This window comes from Mauremys mutica, chromosome 7 (assembly GCF_020497125.1).
Source record: "Mauremys mutica isolate MM-2020 ecotype Southern chromosome 7, ASM2049712v1, whole genome shotgun sequence".
In the NCBI taxonomy this organism is placed as follows: domain Eukaryota; kingdom Metazoa; phylum Chordata; order Testudines; family Geoemydidae; genus Mauremys; species Mauremys mutica.
In genome coordinates this window covers 18,227,114-18,248,955 of record NC_059078.1, presented here as the reverse complement: position 1 = coordinate 18,248,955, position 21,842 = coordinate 18,227,114, and the positions used below count along the sequence as shown (strand labels likewise).

The following is a 21,842-nucleotide window of genomic DNA, read 5'->3' as shown; positions in this document are numbered from 1 at the left end:
GGTTGCTGCCACAAGGTAGAATTCTTTCCAACAATTTAGAATAAAAACATCTGTTTAGATTGTTCATTTAGTTCTGTGTAGTGCGCAATCTGTGCCTACAGATCAAGCATCATCTGGGGACTTCGAATCACATTAAAACGCAATTTAGATATTCCCAGCATTACAATTCTGGTTTCATTCATGATTTTGTGAGGTTTGACCTCATCAAAAAAGCCAGAAAAGTTTTAACAGAAGAGAAGTCTGATCTGTTTCAAATGGATGCCATCTATTTAAATAAATTACTTGTTTCTGAAGCCCTTTTATTTAACTGTAACAATAGTAACACCTAAAATTACTAGAACCAAAGGAGATTAGAGAAAATGGTTTCCTTCCGCCTGGATTTATCTGTGTTTAACCAGTTCAATGGTTTCCCCGTTATAGTCAGTTTCCTCTTTTTGGGTAGATCTCATACACAGTAGTAAGGAGAGGAAACAGATTTTAAAATTATAATTAAAAAAAAATAGGATAAGAAAGTGTGACTGTAAGAGTCACAAGTTTGCAGGTAGAATCAGGGATAGGTGCAATAGCCAACAGTACTTTTACCTCTATTTTCAAATTGACAATGCCCATTCCAGACACTAAATGTCCCTTTCCGAATAAGTCAAATTCACAGCTTCAGAACAAGACAGTTATATCAGAACAACTTCTACTGTATCATTTCCTGTCCATCCCTAAGGCATCCTAATAATTCTTTTAAGAAGCCACAAAACATTACTTCTGCAATAAAGCTTCCATAATTTTAAGCATTGATGATCCAGCTACCTCCCTATTTCTTTTTCAATTAAAGCATCACCTGGTCTGAACAGTTTCATATATTTTCTGGTTTCAGAGTAGCAGCCGTGTTAGTCTGTATCCGCAAAAAAAACAGGAGTACTTGTGGCACCTTGAAGACTAACAAATTTATTTTAGCATGAGCTTTCGTGAGCTAAAGCTCACTTCTTCGGATGTTTGTTATTTTACTAATGTAGGTATAATTTCTGATTTAATTATATGATCTCCAGCAATGAATGACAGAATTTAATTTAGCAAATACAGCTACCTGTGTATCTTGTAGTCTTTAGGCACAAACTTTTTCATGATCCCCAGCAGATCATCATCAGCCTCTCTGCAGTGTATTACCAAGGGTTTCCTTAAGGACACAGCTAGTTGGAGTTGCTTTTCAAATACCTGAATAAAAGTAAAATAAGAAATGAGCACTGCCTTAATTTCCACTAGAATTGTTCTAGAAACAAAGGGAATACAATGGGGTGATAGTAAGTGGGGGGTGGAAAAATCTATCCCCTAATTTATGCCAATTTCCTGTAAATCCATTCACTTTTTCAGATGAATTGTTACAGACGACAACCAGGCACTATGGTGATTGGTGCATTAGCTTTCTACACCAATAAATGTATTGATTTCAGTTTTAGTTACTTGGATCAAACTATCACACACCCATACGTTTATAAAGTCATATTTTGAAGCACTTTCCAAAATGTGAAGAGATATTTTTATTTAACAAATGGGAAAACTGAGGGTGCAGATTTTTCCTAAGTAAAGGAAGTATGGGACAAAGCTGGAAGTAGAGCGAGTTCTCCTTCCTTTCAGTGTTGTCCATGATGCTTCCCTACAATACTGTACAGTGCTTTTGGCCAGCTATCCAGGTATTTGTATTATGCTCATCACTGCCATATCAGAACTCCTGCATTCTAAATATACATTTCAGAGGCTGCAAGAAAAAATAACTAGAATACACATTTAATATGCTTTGTAACTGGCCAACATCTCATTTATTTATCCAATGTCTCCAATTCAAATTTGGAAAACTGTTAGCAGGGAAGACACAGTACAAGTATTTGATGAATGATTTACATCTTTATCTGAAATGGTCTAATTCACACATCACCCTCAGGGTCCTCTCCTATCCCAAAATGAATATAAAAGGTTGTAGAATGCTGAAGTATGTTGTATACAGAGAAAAGGAAAAGTTTAGAATCCATAAGTAGACCTGAAAGAAAAGTTCCAGCTAGCACCATAAAAGTAGAAGCTCAGCTCCTTACCTTGTGTTGCTTGGAGATATCAGTAGAGCATTTATAAGAGTAGTCTAGACCCATCTCTCCAAATGCAATAGCTTTCGGGTGCCTCAGTGCCTGTAAGAGATCTCTTTCATGGAGGTCTGTGTAGTAACGTGCAAAATGTGGATGACAGCCAAATGCTCCCCAAACCATTTCTTCTTTTAACAAATCCTCCCACAAGAAGTCCTTTAAGGTCCGAGGATCACAGAAGTCAGCTATACAGCCTTGAAATTCTTTCGGAAAGGAGCTATTGTAAACTTTTCTAAACTTTGCAAATGTACCCCTGAAAGACATCTTGGAATATAGCATGTCCAGGTGGCAATGGGTATCAATGAAACCCTCCTGTAAATGTTTAGGGAGTTCAATAGTTGCTTCCTGGTTTACATATTCAGAAGTAAAAGAATCAGACAACCGTGCTCTAGAGATAATGGGAGCATACGATTCTGCTTCCTTGCTAGACATTTTGCATTTCTCCTCAGAGACCAGGGAAGACTCAAAGGAATGTGATCTCCAATGTCCACCTTCAACTGCAGACTCTAGATCTTTCGATGTATTGGAAGGAGTGCATGCTGGAAATTCTACAGAAATATCACAAAGATGACTGCTACTTGAGCCACCTAAATAAGTAGTATCCTCACTGGGGTTTGAAAATGAACGACTAGGTGGTTTTGGACTACTTGTCCAGCACTTTGCAAAGTCACCCCATGGGCGATTGTAGAGATGAGCAGGGTACATTACATAATCAGTTATAACTGGTGAAGTCTCCAAAATAACTGACCTATTGTGATGTGGAACTGAATCCTCCTGGGAGAACCTAGCTAAAGATTCTACATCATCCACATCAGACCAATCACTTCCCACGGAGGGATCCTTTTCCAGCATATCTCGCTCTTGGAACTGCAAGTCAAATGGAAAACAACATATACAACCGAAACAATCTTAACTTTGTGAACAGTAAACTGTAGGTGTGTCAGAGTAAGATGTTCCACTATGTATCCTGTTTATTATTTACCAAAACCAGAGCTGTTCCAGTAAGCACATGAAAACCTCAGACTGAACTAATATACAGGGTTGCTGTCTGAACAAATGAATTACTGACATGAGACTAAGGCCTTGTCTACACTTAAAAGCTTTGCTGCTTTAACTACGCTAATATAGTTAAGTGGCAAAACCCCCTTAGCGTGGACCCAATTATACTGGTATTGCTTATTTTTGTTTAGCAAAATGAAATAAACTTTACTAATATAACTGTGTCTACACTGAAGGCTTTACCAGCATAATGTTAAGTATATTAAAAAATAGCAGTCACACCCCCAACTGACAGTTATCTTGGTAAAAGTAACTATAGAGTAGGCCTAAAAGGAATCCTTCAGATGTCAAGCTCAGAATATGTGGTAAGGCAAGGAAAATTGCTAAGAGAGGGGCTAGGTAAGTATAAGGGCAGAGATCTGTACTAACTGTAGCTCACAGACATCAGAGCTGTAAAAGATTACGTCATCTGGACAGGATGAACAGGCTATTGTAGGATTTTCCCCTACAGAAATTTATACCTGAAATTTGACCTACCCGGTACATGAAATTGTCGTTCTTTTCTCAGGCAATCCAGGATGACCTAACAGATCACCTCCATCTCTAACATCTATGATTTGGTTTCTTTTATAAAGGAAAGACTGGAAGGAGAATCCGATTGGACTACAGAATTGTATGGTAATCACAAAGAAAAATGTATTTATTTAGATGTATACAACGAGTGCCCTTCTTATTCTCTAGATCGGGGTAGTCAAATATTTTTTGTCAATGTCCAAATTTCCTGGTCAAGGTATACTGAAGTTCTGGATTCCAGAGAAACATTTTTCACACTGCAAGTGCCCCTGTTCAAAGAACACAAACAGTGCTGTGTAATATACACAGGGCTTATTGCAGGGGCAGTCAATAGGCAGACCACATGTCAAATACAGACTGCCAGAGGTTTTTGACCAGATCATGAAATTCTGTGGGATCTATGGGTAGTTAGTATGGGGGAGAGGAGGCCTAGCGTGGGTAGAGTGACTGGCCACGTGCTGGCAGGCTTGGGGGAGCTGGCGCCCCGTGCTGACAGGTAACTCAGGTTTGCAGGTGTTCCCCTGCCCTCCCTAAATGGAGCCCTGGCAGGTGCCTGGGGCTGGTAGTGGGAGCCCCGAGTCCCAGTGCACCTGGCAGGGCTCCATTTAGGGAGGAGTCCCCCCCAGTTATGAGTCAGCCCCACACAACAGCTCACCCAAGCCTGCCAGCATGCAGCCAGTCCATAGACACCCCTTGCACTAACCCTCAGAGTTTCATGGTCTGGTCAAAAGCCTCTGGTGGTCTGGATTTGGCCCACAGTCTGCCTATTGACTACCTGGTCTCTAGATACACACATTTTACTTTTCAATGTAAAATTGAGCAGTAGATTTCTCATCCCACTCCAATAATGAATGTACAGACTGTCACTACCACATATAAACCTAACCCACCTCCACAGAAATCTCACTAATAAAAACCCTCGGACCCTCAGCCTGCTACCCCTTCAAATGCCTGGGACAGAAAGTGAGCCTCAAAGTTCCTTAAAAGGTTAATAACCCAGGTTCTAGCAGAAAAGTGGATTCCCAAAGTCTCTCCCATCACAGAAAGCTGTACGTTAAGATTTCAGAAGTGACTACAAGAAACAATATTTCATTCTAATTTACTATAGTCAAAATATACACAAATAACAATAGTTAGCTCTTCTATAGTGCTTTTCATCCGTAGATCTCAAAATGTTTTACAAAAGGAGACAAGTATCATTATCCCAATTTTATAGATGAGGAAATGGAGGCTCAGAGAGGTAAAGCAATTTGCTAGAAATCACTCAGATCTGGCACTAGCCAGCTGGGAATAGAAATCAAGTTTTCTGAGTCCCAGTCCATCCACTAGGCAACACTGATTCCCAGTCAGAAAAAGAATTTAACATATCCCATTCTTCTCTGATTTCTACAGAGATCCATCTCATATAGCACCCAACTGGCACATATAAGTAGTAGTATCCCTTTTGCACCCTACAGAACAAAAAGGATGCTAACTCTGATTTATATTAATCATGCAAAAGAACACATTTGATTGTATCCTTAAATATTTTTTGAAGGGAAGGGGTACAGCAGTGCCTAAATAATGTAGGGAAGATTTTCAACTATAGCCTCTGAAGAATCCACAAATTAAGTTAATAAGTTATGATTATTAAGAATGTTGCAGCTAATATATTACTTCTCTATTTAAGTTAATTAGCTCTTCTTATTCTAAGGGACTGAACACAAAGATAAAGGGCAACAATATTCATCTGCAGCTACAACAGGACTTGCATCTTCAGAGGTAATATCATATAAGTTATGTAAGATATAATGCTGTAAAACTAACACTGCATAGACAGGGATGTGTTGCTTTCTATAGTCCTTTTGGGATTATTATCCAAGTGTGAAACAAGAGACACATTGCTACCACCATTCTGTGTTCAAAGCTACTATATTTCAGTGTTTAGCTATACTGAATCCCATTTTCCTTAAAAAAATAGTGATATTAAAATGCTTCACATTAAGACTTTGTTTGTAAAATTGAAAGTGATGTATTCTACACATGAAAAAAATAGATCCTTCAAAATTAGCAGCTAGTATTTAGTGTTCCTAAATACATATTCTTTATATGTAGGGGAAAATAGAGGGCTGCCATTGAATTTTACTCAAATGACATCAAGATCTAGTAGAGAAATCTATGAGATTTTTCCCCAATATTGGGCCCTTGTTTGTATTGTGAGTGTTTCAAATTTGGTCAGAAATACAAAGAACTTTGGTTTGTTCATTTAAAATTTTAACTAGTAAAATTCCAAATACCGTATATTCATAAGCCAAATTTTTTTTAGTAAAAAAGGAAAGCTTGAGAGAAGGGGGTCAGCTTATGAACAGATATAGAGAGGGAGAGGTGGGACACAGCCCCTCCCCCCAAAAGAGGCAGCACAGCCAGAAGGGTGTGTCTGTTTCTGGCCACAGTGCTCTCTCTCCAGCCTCCGAAGCAACTGCAGCCCCCCCAGAGCAGGCTGCGGCCGTTTCGCCCGGCCCAGCCCGCTGGAACATGCTGTGGCCGCGCTGCCTAGTCTGGCCCACCAGAGCAAGCTGCAGCTGCACTGTCCAGCCTGCTGGAGCAGCTCCAGCCAGGCCAAAGACATTCTCCCCTGGCCCTCCCCAGATACGGTGGGAAGGGTTGGGATGGGGAGAGTGTGGGGTAATGTGGGGGCTGGTCACAGGGGTTACTCCCTGGACCCCCAGCTTCTCCCCCCCCAAAAAATTTCTCCACCAATTGCTGTCCCAGCCCATCAGGGTAAGCAGCTGGCTTGCCGGGACACTTTGTTTACTTAGGTTTACCTCCATGTCTGCGGACGCGAGGTAAACAAACCATCTCGGCCTGCCAGCAGCTTATCCTGATGGCCCGGGAGCCAAAGTCTGCTGACCCCTGAATTATAGGGTCGGCTTATGAACAGGTCATAAACATTTCCCATTTTTACTTATCTTGGGGGGAGGGAGAGCGGAGGTTGGCTTATAAACGAACCGTCTTATGATCGAGTATATATGGTATGTTTTGATATGTCCTATTCAAGGAACACTACTTCATGTCCTCTCACACACACTTACCTCATAATCTTCTTCTGAACTCGAATTGTGTTCGTCCACAAATACAAGCTTTGGAGAGGGTCCTGAAATATCTGGCCTTTGGTAATCCACATACTCTTCTTTGGGATTACTCTGTCCAGTGCTAACTGAACTAGCACAAGCATTGTTTTCATCTACTGAAGTTTTCTTTCTGTCTGAATCTAGCTGAGGTCGCTGATCTTCTTCACGCCCTGAAACTGCACAGATACTTCTTGAGTTGCCATCTGATTTGCAAGGCTCTTTACTATGACAGGGGCTTTGATCTTGATCTCCATTTGATGTAGATGCCTCCTTTCTGACCTTTTTCCCTAATGATTTCCCAAATGCATCCTGGAGAGCTTTAAGGTATATTACTGTGGATCCCTGATCCTTCACTCTCTTCTTCCTATGATCCCCAGTCTGTTCTTCTGAGACACCTTTACCTTCAGTCCTTGGTGTGAGGTTACAGTCTGCACCACCCTTGGATTTATAAAGCTATATAAAAAAGGAAACAGCATTACATAGGTGCTCATAAGTATTAAACATTTTACTAATCAGAAAGCATGTATGCTTTGTTGGGGGCGGAGAGAATAGAGGGGTAAGAATCCCTCTCAAGCAGAGAGGACAGAGATGGGCAGCCTAAAGAATTTTACAGCACCACCCACAAAGACAAAGTCTCAGCATGTGCTGGAGTATGGTCACACCTCTTATGAAAAGGGTGGCCAGAATCTGCTTCGTTTTCTGCAAAGTAAATGCCACCCTTGGGCTTCTGGCAAGCTGCCAATCCAGCTACAATTCGAGAAAACGTGGAAACCCTGCAAATAGGGGATCATTTCTCACCACTGGGGGCTGCTATATTGTCTGCATTGTTCCAGAGGACCTCACTCTTATCCCTTGTGGTAAAATAACTGTCTTCAGTGCCTTACAGTAGTGCCACAGGAGGTGTCTTTAGACTAGTCAGCACAAGAGAGGCCATATTAGGATACTGTTTGGAACAGCTTGGTCCCATTCCAAGCAGGAACTATATTCTCCCCACTCAAAACAAGCCACAGGAGTTTTTGCCTATTAAAAGAATAAACTTTTCAAATAATATTAAGAGAATCAGGCATGCTGCAACCTAAATTATATTGTGATTTGCACAGCTAGACCAACTCTCTTTGGCCTAGACTTTGCTAATATAAAAACAAATCCAGTATGTTAAGCTTCAAAAGCCAGTCTCTGTAAACACGGATCAAAGCATATTAATGAAAATAAATTATAGGATTTTGCTTCTTGAGGTCAAATGAAGGTCTAAAGGATTTTTCACCAAAGGCGTTTTACTACTTTAGAAATTCCGATTGTGTCTCTCTCATTTTTCCTGAAATTCTCTAAAGAGAACTCAATAATTAATTGGGTTATAATATTAAAAATATAAAGTAAGTGAAACCCGATAGAGAACCAAAATGATTTTTATTCAGGCCATTTAAAACTCTAGGATTTTGTTTGGCTTTGTTAACTCCTATATTGAATACAAAAGCTTAAAAAACAGCTGGAAAAGAGAGCTGTTAAAGATTTGACATTCTAACCCTTTGGCTAAAGGTCAAGAAAGCGCCTAATGTACTTTTCTGAAGCATCGACCTTCGCTGTAAGAGACAGGAAGACAAGATTTGAAAGAACTTCCAGGGGAGATATTGAAAAGTTTACACAGTTCTAAATTAAACTAACAGGAAACATGTGACAGTTGTACAAAATGGCCCTGGAGGTTTTTCGCCTTCCTCCGAAGCATGGGGCAGGGGTCGCTTGCTTAAGGAGTGGGTGGATCGGCTTATGTGGCCTGCATCTTGCAGGAGGTCAGACTAGATGATCATAATGGTCCCTTCTGATCTTGAATTCTATGATTCTATGAATGAAAGGCAAAGAGAAAATAAATCGGGCACTCTGATTAATCCATTTTACAATACAAGGGAACAAGGACAGTGGAAGTGAGTTTACCTTAAAAATAAAACTTTATGTCGTGCGTACATGCGCTTTAAACAATGTAACTCACTGCCACAAGTTATCACCGAGGCCAAAAATTTAGTAGGATCAAGGATTAGACATCAATATGGGCAATCAAAACATGTAGCTACATTAAAATAAAAAACATGGATAGAAAATCTTCATGCTTCAAGGCACAAATAACCACTAACTAGGGTTAAACTAGAAACTTCATTGATGGACAAGTTACTAGATTTTTTGCACCTTTCTTTGTGCATCTAGTACTGGCCACAGTTGGAGACAGGCTACCAAATAAAATTAGCCACTTGTCTGATTTTGTATGGCAATTACTATGGTCCTGATATTTCCAAGGTAAAACAGGCTAAAATTCTTTCTCCCTCACCCCATCCTGCCAAAACAAACCAACTTTTCAGACTTTTTTTATACATCAAGAAACAACAAAGATAGCACGAACCTATTTTCTCCCTTTGCAGGTTACCTTAAAAAACACACACACACACCACACACTCTTTTACCAGGGCTCTGTACAAGAGGCCAGAAAAATTAAGCCAGTTGTCTAAAACTTGCCTGTGCAACAGGATGAACCGTTAACTTTCACTCTTCACTGACCTTTGCTTCAGAGCAAAAACAAGGAGGAGTACTTGTGGCACCTTAGAGACAAACAAATTTATTTGGGCATAAGCTTTTGTGGGTTAAAACCCAGTACTCCTCACTGTTTTTGCTGATACAGACTAACACGGCTCCCACTCTGAAACCTGCTTCAGAGCACTACATTAAAATGACGCACACTTTAAGTGAAGACTCTTGGGGTGTGATGCCAGCCCCCAGCAAAACAAGAGTGGTGTTTTTAAAAAGTGCCTGGCAGGCCAAGTTAAGACACTGCCACTGCACTGTTACTTTCTTCAACTCCTTCTAAAATGTAGCCCAAAAAAACCCATCTTCCTCTCAATCTGGAATCTGTACCTGTACATTTTTTAAAAAGTTTGCAATAGAAAAAGGCCCCCTCGGGTAGTTAGAAGCACAAAGGGGGCAAACACATACTTCCTTCATAGAGCACCAAAACATTCAAGGCTTTGTCAAGCTCCTCCTGTTTTCGGTCAACTCTTGCCTCTAGTTTGCAGCCTTTTCTGTTTATCACATACCTCCCGGTTCAAGGATTTCCGGGGCATGGAGACCATGTCTGCCTTGGAAATGTCCCAGCCAGGAGGTTTCCTGAGCAGGGTTCTCCTGGGAAGGGACGAGCCGCTACCCCTCTCGTCCAGGCTGCTGCTGCTCCCATCTGCTGCGTCTGGGGAGGAGCCTCGTGCCGAGAGCGCGGCCCTGGCTGTCTCGCCGGCAGAAAGCCCTTGGCAAACGGGCTGTGGGGAAAGCCAGCTCCGCGCCCGCCCGCCCGCCGCGGGCTGCCCAGCGCTCCCGGCCTCTGCCGAGTGCGCGGGGCAGCCGGTGGCGGAGCCGGGGCGGGAGGACGGACATGGCGGCCCTTCCGGGGCGCATTTGCGGTACTTGGCTGGGGAGCCGCCTGACCAGCTGTCCCAGGCGCGCTTCGCCCTGCGGCGCCTGGCGGGCTCCATCGGGGCTCGGCACCTGGGCGGCAGAGAGAGCAGCCGTTAGCCCGGCTCCGCGAGGGCAGCCGAGCGAAGGGGGAGGGGCGGGGGGCGAGCCCGCAGCAGGGGCAGCACAGACCGAGCGACCACCCCCCCAAGCGCCGCAGCGCTCCCCGGGCAGCCCGCTCCAGAGGCCGCAGCGGCTGAGGGAGCCACGCTGGCCGGGCCAGGGGCAGCCCGCTCGGGATGTGCGCCCGGCGGGGGTCCAGGCTGCGGGCCGTGCATAGAAGGGACCAGCAGGGGCGCCCCCCTCCTCTCCACCCGCCCCCCTGCCATCTCCGCGAGCCCAGCCCCGCCCCTACCGCCCGCTGGAGCCCCGGCGCGCGCCCGCCCTGACGTTATTACCACTTAGGGAGGGGCGGGTCTGTTATCGGCTGGCCCCGCCCCTCCGCTCGGGGACGGTCAGGCTGGGTCGGCGCGGGAGAGCTAGTGGCGGGAACGAGGCTCTCGCGGGGTGGTGCGTTGGTGGCCCCTGCGGGCGGGGGGAAGAGTCGCGGGCTTCAACCTGCGCCGTGCGCACACAGTCAGCGGGGAGCTCCCCTCTGTGCTGTGCGGCAGGGCAGTGCGGGTTGAGCGTGCCCGGCCGAGCGGGCTCGAGCTGTGCGTGTCTCAAAAAGAGGTGGTCCCTCCCCAGCCCGGCCCCGGAGACCTGGTGCTGTCCCAGAGAGCGAGCGTGGCTCAGAATGTTCCCAGTAGGGTGACCAGATGTCCCAATTTTATAGGGACAGTCCCAATTGTGGGGTCTTTTTTCTTATATAGGCTCCTATTAACCCCGTCCTGATTTTTCACACTTGCTGTCTGGTCACCCTAGTTCCCAGGGTGGGTTTTGCGAGATCCTCTGGGGCCTTTTGTGCACTTTCCTGTTGAATAATAAATAAACGTGTGGCTTTTAAAAACCGTTCAGTGGGAAAGGAGCTACTGGGTTACCTATGCCAAGGCTCAGTGACAAAAGCTATGGGAAAAGCACTGCACAGCAGGCGCCAGGGCACAGCCCGCCTTTCAGAATTCCTCCCTGGATTGGATGTCCCGAATGCGCTTTTTTGGTTTGGAGCAAAATTTTCCATTGCCAGTTACATCTGACAAGATTTTCCAACCACCTGTGTGTAGGAGTGAATGGGCAGGGAGCAGTATATGAAAAACCCTGAATTCCATAAAGGTTATCAAAGAATGGCAAAATTTAGAAGCAATATATCATTTACTGGCAATTTTTTTCCCCTTAAAGGAACTATAGTTATTTTCTCTCCTTAAAAATGCACTATTTAAGGATAGATCCTGAAATCCTTAAGCAGGCAAAATTCCTTTTTACTTTAATGGGAATTTTACATGTGTACTCTCTGCAGTACTGTGTCCTAAATGTTTAGTTTGCTAATAGGCACCAGTCGACTATTTTGCTCAATAATGGTTGACATATTTCAGCTTCATGTTTGTTTTGGTTTTCTGTGTATTCTCACTTTAGTGTAAGGTCCTATAATGTGTGTTTCAATTTCTTACTTTAGGGAATTTGTTACTAGTTACTAAAATAAATGATGGTGTTTGTATAATAGCTAATGCAAAGTGGGGCCAGGAAAGGATAAATTTGACTCTTAGTAAATGTCAGCTTGTATAATATACACTCCCTTTCACCACTGCCCAATAAAACAAGAGCTAATTTTATAAGATGCATGTTTTGTGACACTAAAGTTTCACTTTAAGATGCAAAATGTTTGTATACAGAGGGCAGATAAAATAGCCTACGAGACCAAAAAATGCATGAGTCTAGAACAATCATTAGTAGCTTTGGAAAGCTGGACAGTAATAAGATTATATACACCTCTACCCTGCTATAACATGACCCGATATAACACGGATTTGCATATAGTGCGGTAGCAGCAGGGCTCTGGTGGCACTTTAAAGGGTCCAGGGCTCCAGCTGCTGCGGGGAGCCCATGGCCCTTTAAATCACCACTGGAGCCCTGCCGTTGCTACCCCAGGGCTGCGGCAGCGGGGCTCACCAGCAATTTAAAGGGCCCGGGCTCCCCGCAGCGGCTGGAGCCCTGCCGTTGCTATCCTGGGGCTGCGGCAGCGGGGCTCACCAGCGATTTAAAGGGCCTGGGGCTCCCTGTGGCCGGAGCCCCGGGCTCTTTAAATCACCGCTGCAGCCCTGCCACCGCTATCCTGATATAACAGCGTTTCACCTATAACATGGTAGGGATTTAAAGTAATGCTACTTCAACTGGACATCTACATTTACTTTCAGCTTTATATTATACTGACAAGTGACTGAAATTAGCCTAATATGTCCATGAATTTTTAACCTCGTCACCAGTCATTAGCGTAGAACAGTGGTTCTCAACCAGGGGTATGTGTTCCCCTGGGGTACGCAGAGGTCTTTCAGGGGGCACATAAACACAGCTCTAGACAGTTGCCTAGTTTTACAACAGTCTACATAAAAAGCACTAGCAAAGTCAGTACAAACTAAAATGTCATACAGACAAAAGGAGAAAGTAAGCAATTTTTCAGTATTAGTGTGCTGTGACACTGTATTTTCATGTCTGATTTTGTAAAGCAAGTAATTTTTAAGTGAGGTGAAACTTGGAGGGATGCCAGACTCCTGAAAAGGGTACAGTAGTCTGGAAAGGTTGAGAACCACTGGCATAGAATAATGCTCAATCCCCAGTGTTCCATTCAGTTGCAGCCTTGTAATGTCCTTAGCTACATGACATTAATTCCGAAATCATCACTTATTGTCCATTTCTACTCTGTGTCCTGCCTGTGACATTCACCATGAAGGAGCAATTGTGTCAAAAATTAGTACATTTCATAGTCTCTCTTTCCTTTCAATTTGGACTACAACTCTATATGCATACAGCACACTGAGGGACACATAGCTAAGCTGTGAGAAGTAAATATAATTTATAAACTAAATAAAGTAATTATGGTATGTCCTAAGACAGAGCCAAGATTGATACAGAGTGAAACATTGATATAGAGTGAAATCTCTTTTAAGTGACTGCTCAAAGGACCAACAGATATCAATTGCTTAGCAGAGGGGGCCTTCTAAGGAGGATGGCGTAAGTATTGTTTGCCTAGCACCTAGCAAAATGAAACCCTGATCTACGACTGGGGCCCCACCAAACAAATAATAATAATTGCACTCTGTACAGGTAGGAATACTTTGAGCTGCTCTCTGAAGACAGGAAGTTACCAAAATAGGTAGTTTGGAACAATTTTTGCTGTCCTATAGATCTTGTAAAGGCAAGACTTAAAGAAAGGGCGTTTTCCCCCAAGTTTATTCAAAAATATATTCAAAAAATATTAATTTTATTAAAATTCCAGTGTACATTACACTAAGCAAGTTACATAAAGAGGCAATCAATGTATACCCCAATGTATAAAACAATAGGTTTATACATCCAGGTTACATTACTTCAGAACAGTTAGTGAATATCTTAAAATAAAACAGACAATTATTTATAAAAACTAATGCCCACATCATTTAGTTTTTTCTTTGTATTTTTAAACCAGTAATATAAATTCAATACCAGAAAACATCTAGACAATATATTTATGGGTACTAGTAATTTGATTATCTAGGCACTTATAGCCAGGAACTTCTATCAGTTACTAGTGTAGGTATCTACCTGAGGAACTGGTTTAAGATTGTGACTTTCAAATGATAAGTTAAATTCATTATACTTATTTGCTTCTGGTAGTGCCCACAGTGTGCTAGGCACTGTACAAATAGAAAGCACGGTCCTTATTCCGCAAAACTTAAGCCCTGATACTGCATTGGGTAATGGGTCTAAATTAGCTGTCACCACTCAAGAAAGCGGTCTTGGAGTCACTCAGAATGTTGGGAATCACTAAGAAGGGGATAATAGTTACAAAATAGATTGCCTCTGTATAAATCCATGGTACACCCACATCTTGAATACTGCTTGCAGATGTGGTCGCTCCATCTCAAAAAAGATATATTGGAAAAAGTTTGAAAAGAGCAACAAAAATTATTAGCGGTACGGAACAGCTTCCATATGAGGAGAGATTAATAAGACTGGAACTTTTCAGCTTGGAAAAGAGATGACGAAGGAGGGATATGATTTAAGTCTATAAAATCATGACTGGCATGGAGAAAGTAAATAAGGAAGTGTTATTTACTCAAGAACTAGGGGTCACCAACTGAAATTAAGAGGCAGCAGGTTTAAAACAAACTGAAGTATTTTTTCACACAACGCAAAGTCAGTCTATGGAACTCTTTGCCAGAGGATGTTGTGAAGGCCAAGACTATAACAGGGTTCAAAAAAGGAACTAGGTAAGTTCATGGAGGATAGATCCATCAATGGCAATTAGCCAGGATGGGCAGGGATGGTGTCCCTGGCCTCTGTTTGCCAGAAACTGAGAATGGGCAACAGTGGATGGATCACTTGATCAGATTACCTATTCTGTTCGTGCCCTCAAGGGCACCGGGCATTGGCCACTGTCGAAAGACAGGATACTGGGCTAGATGGATCTTTGGTCTCACCCAGTATGGCCACTTTGATGTTCTTAATGTGTGGATGGACTGCTGTGCCTGAATGGACACCCACTCAAATCTGCTACCAATGCAAGGATGAGGCCTTGCACAATAAAAAGACCAAAGAAAACATACACAACACCTTAAGCAGCTGAAAAGTAGTGGACTGGGGCAGATCATGCAAGTTGACGGTTGGCCTTGCCACACTTTGGTAAGGCAGTATTTGGATAAGGGCAATTTAAAAAAAAAAGAAAGATATATAGTCTACCACAGTTCCTCCTACCATTGTCAGTTGGCTAGTTTCTTGCAGAAGCCTTCATAGAACTAGGTCCTCAGGAGGGACTTGAATGTGGAGACCTTATTGTACATCTAAGAAAATTACACCTTTCCATAATTCCAAAGGGAAGAATCACATACCAGGCCCAATCCTGCATTCCTTGCTTGCTCAAATTGTAATGGGAGTTTTCCCCAACTATATATTAGAAGCATCAGGCCCAGAAATAGCAGTTACACACAGCAGAAAGCTGAGCTATATGGTTCAGAAGGTCCTTTTTCCCCCTATTATAAAGTTTTATCTCCTTATGCTGGATTAAAGGACTCTGTTACAAAGTAAAGAAAAAAGGAATAAAAATGTAAATCATGTTCTTGAGGTTTCCTCTTGAAAATAAATAGGCGTAGCATCCATGCTTTCTATTATAATTTCTAGCTTTTTTCCTCTTCAAAGTGATCACAAACACTGGGCCTAATTCTGAAACTCTTGATCAAGTGAGCAGGCACACTGAAATCAGCTACTTCACTAGGACTACTCAGGTGAGTAAAGGCTTCAAGATCCTGCCCTTTAACTAATTAATCTTTAGCTGATTGTTTTAATCATTGCCTCAGGCCCTTTACAAATCCAAACTCAGTAGTTGCATAAAAAATTAAATAGGTTTTAAATTAAAATATTGAATTATATCAAAATCCAAAATATACATTTACAACAAAAGCTACAGTATTAATGTGGTTACTTGTTTCATAGCACTTATATAGCATTTTACAAACAGTTAATTCTCAAAACTGCTTAGTGAGGTATTAACCCTATTTTTCAAATGAGAAAATTGAGGCACAGAGAGATTAAATGATGTTCTCAAGGCTACAGAGGGAGTCAGTGTATACCACCTCTCAGTGTACCTGTTTGATACTACATATTCATATATGTACAGTTCCAGAGTGTTCCATCATTGAGATGTAAAATTGTCCAAACATCTGTTTTCAGTGCAATGCAGCTGGAGATGGAATCATACGGAATTCAGCAGAGAACTTTCCTTAAGAAACAAAAACCCATCATATCATCTAGGATATGGAGTGCAATGGAGAATGTGGAATACGATTATATGAAACTAGGTACATTTTTATTTACTTTGTTTTGAAAAAATGAAAATAGTTCCCACTGATCACCCTGTGTATGCTAGATGCAATGGATATTACAGAGTACTGCCAACTAGTATGTAATGAATGCCTGCTGTACATTGTGCAGGATCCTAATTTTTCGTAAAAGAAATATACTGTACACAAATGCTTTATGAAGTGCAGTGCAAAACAGAGCTTGCCCTAAGCCAATTCAGGCAATTGTCTCAGTTTGCCAATATTTAATTTTTTTCAGCACAGTAAGGCAAGGAGAAAGATGACGATGCTAATTTTTCTGATAATAAAAGTTGCATTCTGCTTTAATCCACACTGTAACAGACATTCTCTTGGAATCACCTGAGACGTGGCTATTCTTTTTCTCCAAAGAGAGTTAACATGTCTGTTGAAAACATACTACTTAACCTTACATGAAGTGTGTGGTTTAGCTTTTACCATTTTGCCACCAGAAAAAGATTCCCAATTTCTTCTTCCAAGATGCCACTGCTGATAATTCAGTCATATCTGAGATTCAAAGAGTTCAGAGCTGTTTAACTTTTGTTCCTCATATAGTAAAATATTTTCCATAAGCTTCTTTTTTTTATCATTGATCTTTATTTCCCAAGAGGTTTCTTTGGCTAATCCTGCAGGGGGGAAAAAAGGCCCAAATATTTAGCAAAAATCCATCTCTGGCTAACACACTGATATTACATATAATTTGGGAGAGGAGAAACAATTCTAAATCATTTAAATTTGACTTCTAACAAGAAATTACATTGAAAAACTAGATAATTTTAATTGCCTCTATAAATTAATTGGTAACATCATAACCAAGGAGACAAAATATGCTGAAATGTATAAAAGGAAGGTTTTTCAAAGACTGCAGGTGTGATCTATCAGTCTGTCTAGGCATTTATATTTTGCCTATCACTATGATACCTGAGCACCTTATATAAATACTGTGGTCGTGGTAACAGGATTGGAGACATTGTGTCATGATAATTTAATGGTCACATATTGAATGATCAGCCTCTCACTCCCAAAAAATACCTAGATTTACCTTGTGAAGAACATGAAGGGTCAAAGTTTGCATTGGTTGAAGAAACCATTCTTTCTGCAGGAGATACCATTTCCAAAGTCTTTTTATTTTCACTGGATGCCACATTTTTTTCTTGGAAGTCACCAGTACATATTTCAGCATTTCTCCCGGAATGAGAGGATGTGGCATTTTCTGGATCAGTACAGCTACTGCTAGGTGGGCCATATGCAGAACCCTCCTCAGGATCCCATACAAAACTACTCGATTCATCCGATTCACAAGGGACCCGTGACATCTGTCCATTGTACATTTCAGGTGGCATGACTCTTAGTAAAGGTGGGGATGAATTTACACACTTCAGAGGCCTTGCTGTTGCACTGTCCTCATTGCTATCACCTGAAGAACCATAATTGTGACTAGCTGTCTCGTCATCTGTTTCTTCTGGGGTATTAATGGAGAATCCAGAAAAAGTGCTGCCTTCAAGAAGGCTGTGATCTCTTATTTTATGTTCAGCCATTTCCATCATTTCATGCACCTGTTCAGAACAACAACATTTGGTAAGCCGTTAGTCAGTGCCCATGTTGTCCTTCTTGGTGGACATTAAAAAAATAACAAAATCACATTTGGGTGCTATGGCTTAGACCTTGGTTCTAAGACTAGTAGGGCATACAACACTTACCTCTGCTATGTCAGGATTCTTTTTCCGCAGACAAAGGCAGATGGCAGTGGCAAAGTGAACAGCAATTTCTGATGGCAAGTGTCCCACCTTCCTGTCTAGATATTTACAGCATATTTCCTTGGCAGCAAGATTTTCAAAGGTTTTGTGCTTGGAGCATGAACTTGCTTTTGCTGTTTGAATTTCATCAGCAATTACATCTTTCTGTTCAAGAGGAAGAGATACACTGGTGAAGATGAAAATGATTTGTCAAAGGAAAGTATTCATTCCTATCCAACCCTTTAAGAACTTAAGAGACTCTCTGAGTACTTGCCATACCCTGTGTAATGTGCTGGCTAGTGTATGCATACTAGTGCTCCCTAGTGACTGGCTTACAATAGATAAAAGCCAGAGGAAATTCTCCTTTAGCTCGAATGGTAGAAATCTGTGTTTTAACACCAGAGAGTCTGATACTCTGTGCTTCATGAGGTCTGTATGCATGCAGGCAATGCTTCATTATACCAGGCTCCAGCAGTTCCAGGCAGGCCTCTCAATATTATCAGGCCAGTGACAAAAAAAAATCAGTGCAATGTACAATATCCTAAGTGTGTTAATTACCTTTTCTAAACATCTATCAGCAAATCAGAAACCTCTTGTCCCTGCTAATGAACTTATCACTGAGACTTGTCATCTCCTTCACTTTTGGAATCTATTAGAAAGTTGCTGAAGCATTTAGCAAGGATTGAATGAAAAGGCGAGGGTTAACTTCCTTCCCCTCTTACTCCATGTTTCAAGGGCATGACAGCACAAAAGGAAAGTACCACATGTGCAAGGGAATACACAAGGTCTGTTTTTATTCACACAAAAAGCATTCGTTTTGTCACAATTGGATGAACCTGGCCCAAATTTATTTTGAGTTTGTTAAAGTAATTTCCATAACTCCAAGTACATATCAGTGATGTGTCTGTGTACAAAATACTGGTGAATACACCTAGCCATAAATACAGTACATTAGCCCATTATGATTCACCTTCTACTTACGTTTCACTATTCAGTGCACACCTTCCTGGTTCAAGAATATGAATAGTCACAATTTCAAAACAGCTGCTGCCTCTAAATATGTGGGTATCTAAACACTAGTGATGTTGCAGCAGCTCATACACAATCAGGAGCAATATTAAAACTGGAGCATTCATTCTGCTCTTATTGAGGTCAGCTGGAGTTTTGCCACTGACTTCTATGGAACCAAGGTTTGGCCTCTACACAACTCTTTAGGAGTTATAAATTTGACAGTATTACTCCTGCAGGAATTCTGTGCTAAAAAAAATTAAAAATTCTGCCCACAATATTTTAAAATTCTGCATATTTTGTCAAAACAACACAATATAACCACTCCAGTCTCAATTATTTTGGTAATTTATTTCAAAATACCTGTCAACAAGTATGTCAACAACACACACAACAACAAAAAAGATTCCCCTGGAGTACAGAGTTAAAGAAACCCCTATGACAAACCAGTTCCAGTTGTGCGGTGCTGGAGAGGGCTACGTGGGGCCACCTAGAGCCCAGACATCCACATTCCCCCCTCCCCGAGCCACCCCCAGCTCAGATACCCACACCCCCTTCCCCAGTGCCCAGCCATGGGGATACCCCGGAGCACAGACACTCGCACTCCCCTCCTCCCAGAGCCCAGCCATGGGGCACCCTCCAGCCCAGACACCAGCACACCCCTCCCCACAGAGCCCAGCTGCGGGGCACCTACAGAGCCCAGATACCCACACACAGTGGTGAGCTGGAGCCGGTTTCCACAGGTTCTCAAGAACCGGTTGCTAAATTTACACCTCTGTGGAGAACCGGTTGTTAAAGGGCCAGGAGGTGGGCAAAGAACTCTGGTCTGCAGGCCGAATCATCCTGTTGCTCCCAGGATTCCCAGCTGGGGATGCTGAGGCTCCCCGGACCCTCCCCCGCTCCCTCCCCCCAGAACTTTTTAGGGAACCGGTTGTTAAGATTTTGGCAGCTCATCACTGCCCACACACCCTTCCCCCAGACCCTAACTATGGGGCACCCCAAGAACCCAGACACCTGCACCCCCTGAGCCTTTAGAGACACCCCCCCACACACAGCTTCTTTACTGTCCTGCCAGGGGACATAGTGTGGTGCGGCCCTGCCCTTCCTCACCCTTTGCCAGAGCTGGGTCTCCTGGGATCTCTCCCATCCCCAGGATAATGAGATTAAGCTGCGTACCCAGAGCATGCAGCGCCTCCATCCCCGCCAGGCTGGGTGTTTTGCTCACTGCGAATTGGGCTCTGCAGAGTCCATCAGCCCCTAGTGGCGGTCAGAAGCTCTGCAGCCCCAATTCTGTGGGAGAAACATGGAATTCTGCGCAAATTCTGCGTTGTGCAGTGGTGCAGAATTCCCCCAGGAGTACAGCATGCAACAACTCTGTATTTGGTTTTGCACTCAAACTAATTTCATTACAGTAGCACTGTTTGCAAGGGTTACACTAGGCCAGTGTTGTTTATTTTGCTTCTCCCTTACCAGATAAATAGGGGTTCTTCCTTCATCCATTGCCTTAGTGCCCGTCAGCATCTCTGCTAAAACCTAGAGAACATTTTTATAGGTAAGACAATTTATCTAGATGGCTTCTTCTAAAAAAATTGGACATTGTAACAAAAGGAATATTTACCCCTTAGAGCATTTTAAGCTATTTTTCCTACATTCTTAGACAAGATAGGCACAAACCAACACTCTAGATCTGAATAACCTTTGAGAGAGTTTGGAACCAGGTACAGATCCAAATCCAAATTTTGTGGCTTGGCCCTATCTTTATATATTACACTGTAGGGGCTGTAGAAGGTCATTCTGTTCTATAGGGTTCACTAAATAGATGTAACAATAACCTATATAAAAATGAAAATTTAAAGTATAACTTGAATTTAAAAAAATGATGTTGTAGGCCATCATATTTATTCTCTCTCTCAGTGACTTTTATACCACACTTGCTGAGTTTTCAAATCAAAAGATGATTTTTCCAAAGTCCAATATTGCAAATTGAACAAGGGAACTGAGAACTAAATTATGGTTTTTCTGCTTCTTCCACCATAACCAGTAATAAAGATTTTGCAGCTACAATGTAGTGATAATTTTGTAGATGTTGTATAAAGCAGAGCATAATCCAGCTCACTCTAACCCACATTGTATTGGATTTGGAGGATGAACAGGATTAAAAACGTGTTTGCAACATTCAGTGAAGTCAGCACATATGACTTGTACACACAGACAAAACTGGAATCTTTACTGAATAAGGGGGTAACATGTTCACATATCCGTTTTTCTGACTATGAGCACCTGACAATACTATATGGTACTTAATTGATCATAACCAAACTTTTGAGATTATATGTCATACTCTGACCTTGAATGTGTGTGGATGGCTCTCTAACAAGATACAATGCACTACCTAAACCTATATTCATCATGGATTACTTCAACAGGGTTTCCTCCTCTCCGTTCACATGTGTTGATATGAAGGAGTATCAATTGGTTTCTTGGGAGACAAAGTAGGAGGAATACCCTTGGGAAGATCAGGGATCCAGACCAAGGATCACAGGACTTGGGTACACCACAAGCTGGGAAGCTTTTTCTGATGATGTTAAACTTTCTTTTGTTCCTATTTATAAACACTAAACTCTGCAGAAAAGATCTTGTAGACTGCAACTGGGTTTTTCCCAATAGCCATTCCATCGAATTATGTGATCCAAATGGGAGTCGCATGTATACGTTTCAGGGCAGAATTTGGCTTTCTTGCATTGGTTATTATTGAATGGATATTAAATGTCCAGCTGAGCTGAGTGTCTTATGTTTGAAAAACTTGATCAGATATATGAGAAATAACTATGTGCACAGAATATAACCCAATATCTACAAACTGTA

The 21,842-nt window shown here is 42.1% G+C and overlaps 2 protein-coding genes and 1 long non-coding RNA gene across 8 annotated transcripts in view; 1 reads left to right on the top strand and 2 right to left on the bottom strand.

Moving 5' to 3' along the window:
* Positions 1 to 10,582, bottom strand: part of TATDN2 (TatD DNase domain containing 2) — a 14,779-nt gene extending 4,197 nt beyond the window's left edge. For 2 of the 4 annotated variants that reach the window (XM_045023652.1, XR_006581009.1), the window contains exons 1-4: positions 9,883 to 10,579; positions 6,767 to 7,258; positions 2,079 to 2,990; positions 1,079 to 1,206 (exon numbers count right to left, since the gene is read on the bottom strand). In XM_045023652.1, coding sequence (XP_044879587.1) covers positions 1,079 to 1,206; positions 2,079 to 2,990; positions 6,767 to 7,258; positions 9,883 to 10,311 — 1,961 coding nt within the window. In that variant the 5' untranslated portion in view covers positions 10,312 to 10,579. Of the gene's footprint in view, positions 1 to 1,078; positions 1,207 to 2,078; positions 2,991 to 6,766; positions 7,259 to 9,781 lie in introns of all 4 variants that reach the window. The other 2 variants (XM_045023653.1, XM_045023654.1) reach the window with 2 other exon arrangements.
* Positions 2,888 to 21,842, top strand: LOC123374121. 2 transcript variants are annotated; one of them, XR_006581011.1, is made up of 5 exons: positions 2,888 to 3,058; positions 3,758 to 3,800; positions 5,389 to 5,456; positions 16,088 to 16,215; positions 21,404 to 21,842. It is a non-coding gene; the product is annotated as an uncharacterized LOC123374121 (long non-coding RNA). The 2 variants fall into 2 exon arrangements; XR_006581010.1 differs by having other exon boundaries at positions 3,691 to 3,800.
* The window catches only part of IRAK2 (interleukin 1 receptor associated kinase 2), a 32,200-nt gene continuing 26,748 nt past the window's right edge, over positions 16,391 to 21,842 (bottom strand). For both annotated transcript variants that reach the window (XM_045023657.1, XM_045023655.1), the window contains 4 exons: positions 20,448 to 20,510; positions 17,934 to 18,134; positions 17,276 to 17,789; positions 16,391 to 16,859 (listed from right to left, as the gene is read on the bottom strand). In XM_045023657.1, the coding sequence (XP_044879592.1) occupies positions 16,735 to 16,859; positions 17,276 to 17,789; positions 17,934 to 18,134; positions 20,448 to 20,510 (903 nt within the window). In that variant the 3' untranslated portion in view covers positions 16,391 to 16,734. The remainder of the gene's footprint in view (positions 16,860 to 17,275; positions 17,790 to 17,933; positions 18,135 to 20,447; positions 20,511 to 21,842) is intronic.